Source organism: Sinocyclocheilus grahami, unplaced genomic scaffold (genome assembly GCF_001515645.1).
Source record: "Sinocyclocheilus grahami isolate Dianchi unplaced genomic scaffold, SAMN03320097.WGS_v1.1 scaffold34730.1, whole genome shotgun sequence".
Taxonomy (NCBI): Eukaryota; Metazoa; Chordata; class Actinopteri; order Cypriniformes; family Cyprinidae; genus Sinocyclocheilus; species Sinocyclocheilus grahami.
The window spans coordinates 1-1,616 of NW_015522225.1; the positions used below are offsets into that span (position 1 = coordinate 1).

The 1,616-nt window shown below is 36.4% G+C and overlaps 1 protein-coding gene across 1 annotated transcript; it reads left to right on the forward strand.

Annotated features, from left to right (window-relative positions):
• The first annotated feature begins 49 nt into the window (after nt 1–49).
• LOC107580500 (3-keto-steroid reductase-like) lies at nt 50–1,251 on the forward strand. The gene is made up of 5 exons (XM_016266189.1): nt 50–123; nt 240–344; nt 447–503; nt 792–890; nt 1,138–1,251. The coding sequence occupies exons 2-5, from the start codon at nt 276–278 to the stop codon at nt 1,249–1,251; spliced, it is 339 nt and encodes a 112-aa protein (XP_016121675.1). The 5' UTR covers nt 50–123; nt 240–275.
• The last annotated feature ends 365 nt before the right edge of the window (nt 1,252–1,616 follow it).

The following is a 1,616-nucleotide window of genomic DNA, read 5'->3' on the forward strand; positions in this document are numbered from 1 at the left end:
GCCCAGCGATCAGCTTTTAGTCTAGATGACATACAGCATCAGAAAAGCCGTGAGCCTTACAGCTCCTCGAAATATGCGTCTGATCTACTTAGTTTAGCCCTAAACCGTCACTACAACAACCAGGTAAGTTCACAGTTTCCTACAGAAAATGGTAATAACTGCATGAATTGTTTTATACCATAATTATTATGATTATCATAATTGTGAATTAGCCATGAATACTAGTCATCTGTTCACAGGGTTTGTACTCATCAGTGATCTGTCCTGGTCTGGTCATGACTAACCTCACCTATGGCATTCTACCATCATTCTTCTGGACTCCCATCATGCCTATAATGTGGCTTGTAGGTCCTCAATTTACTTTACTTTTCGTATATCAACACAATAGTAGGAAAGTCACACAAATCTAACATTGTGTTAATGTCCTGTCTGTCCTATCTCATCAGATAAGGATATTCACCAACACTTTTACCCTCTCACCTTACAATGGAGCAGAGGCTTTGGTAAGTACCACCACCACAAATGTTCATAGCATCATCAAGTTTAACCACAAATAATTATTACAATTTATTGAATCACTTCATAGAACGACTGAATTGTATGACGGTGAAACGGTAAATGTTTCATAGTACAAGGAATGGAAAAATGAAGTCAAGATGTGAAACCGCTTTGATTCTAATAGTTTTTGAAACTTATTATAGCATTTCCTTTGGAGAAATGACTTTGGAGTTGCCTGTGCCTCATTGCTTTCTCCTAGTCTCAGTTTTCATCTATTGTTTTTTATTACACAGTTTTGGCTGTTCATGCAGAAACCTGAGTCACTGGACCCGATGGCCAAATACCACAGTTTGACCTCTGGACTTGGAAACAATTACACTCAGCCACACAAGGTCAGAACTGACAATCAAGTTCCCTCACTCATCTATTTTTCATGCCTGTTTTAGTCCATTTTAAGCCTATTTTAAATCCAATTTTATATAGCACATTATAATCTGTAGGGTTTACAGTATATGCTTTGTGATTTGGATAGTTCTGCAAGGGAATCCATGGACTTTCATGTTTCTCAGCTGTTGAACTTGTTCATACTATTCATTGCTGATACTTTCCATAGTTGAACTGCTTTTCGTGTGTTTTCAGATGGATATTGATGAAAACATGTCCGAGGCCCTCTATGTGAAGTTATTAGAACTTGAGGATACAGTGCGGAAGAAACTGAGAGATGAGGATCTAGATATCAAAACAAAAAACTAAATATGGACACAAAACCTCATGCATTCTGTTGGCTTATAACACATTTCAGTCTTGAAATGTTATCTATGGAATGGATAAACACCTCATGAATATTGATTTTTCTTGAAGATCTTTAGAAACACTTTATATGAAATGATTATGATAATCTAGCATGGCTATGAACCACATCATGTTCTTCACTTAGCCTGTATTTACAAAAAGTACTTGTATGCAAAGGACCATTTTCACAAGACTGTGATGTATGTACATGTATAACACTACACTTTGTATTACATTACCTTTGCATCAAATTACAGAAAACTATTTAACGCTAATGTGACGGTGTTTCTAATACAGTGTCTATGGGAGTGACGGTAAATTTGACA

Excerpts from the sequence above, each read along its gene's own strand:
- LOC107580500 (XM_016266189.1), top strand. The coding sequence starts at position 276 with ATGACTAACCTCACCTATGGCATTCTACCATCATTCTTCTGGACTCCC. Across the intron at positions 504-791 it reads ACAATGGAGCAGAGGCTTTG|TTTTGGCTGTTCATGCAGAA; the intron begins GTAAGTACCACC and ends TTTATTACACAG. Across the intron at positions 891-1,137 it reads ATTACACTCAGCCACACAAG|ATGGATATTGATGAAAACAT; the intron begins GTCAGAACTGAC and ends GTGTGTTTTCAG.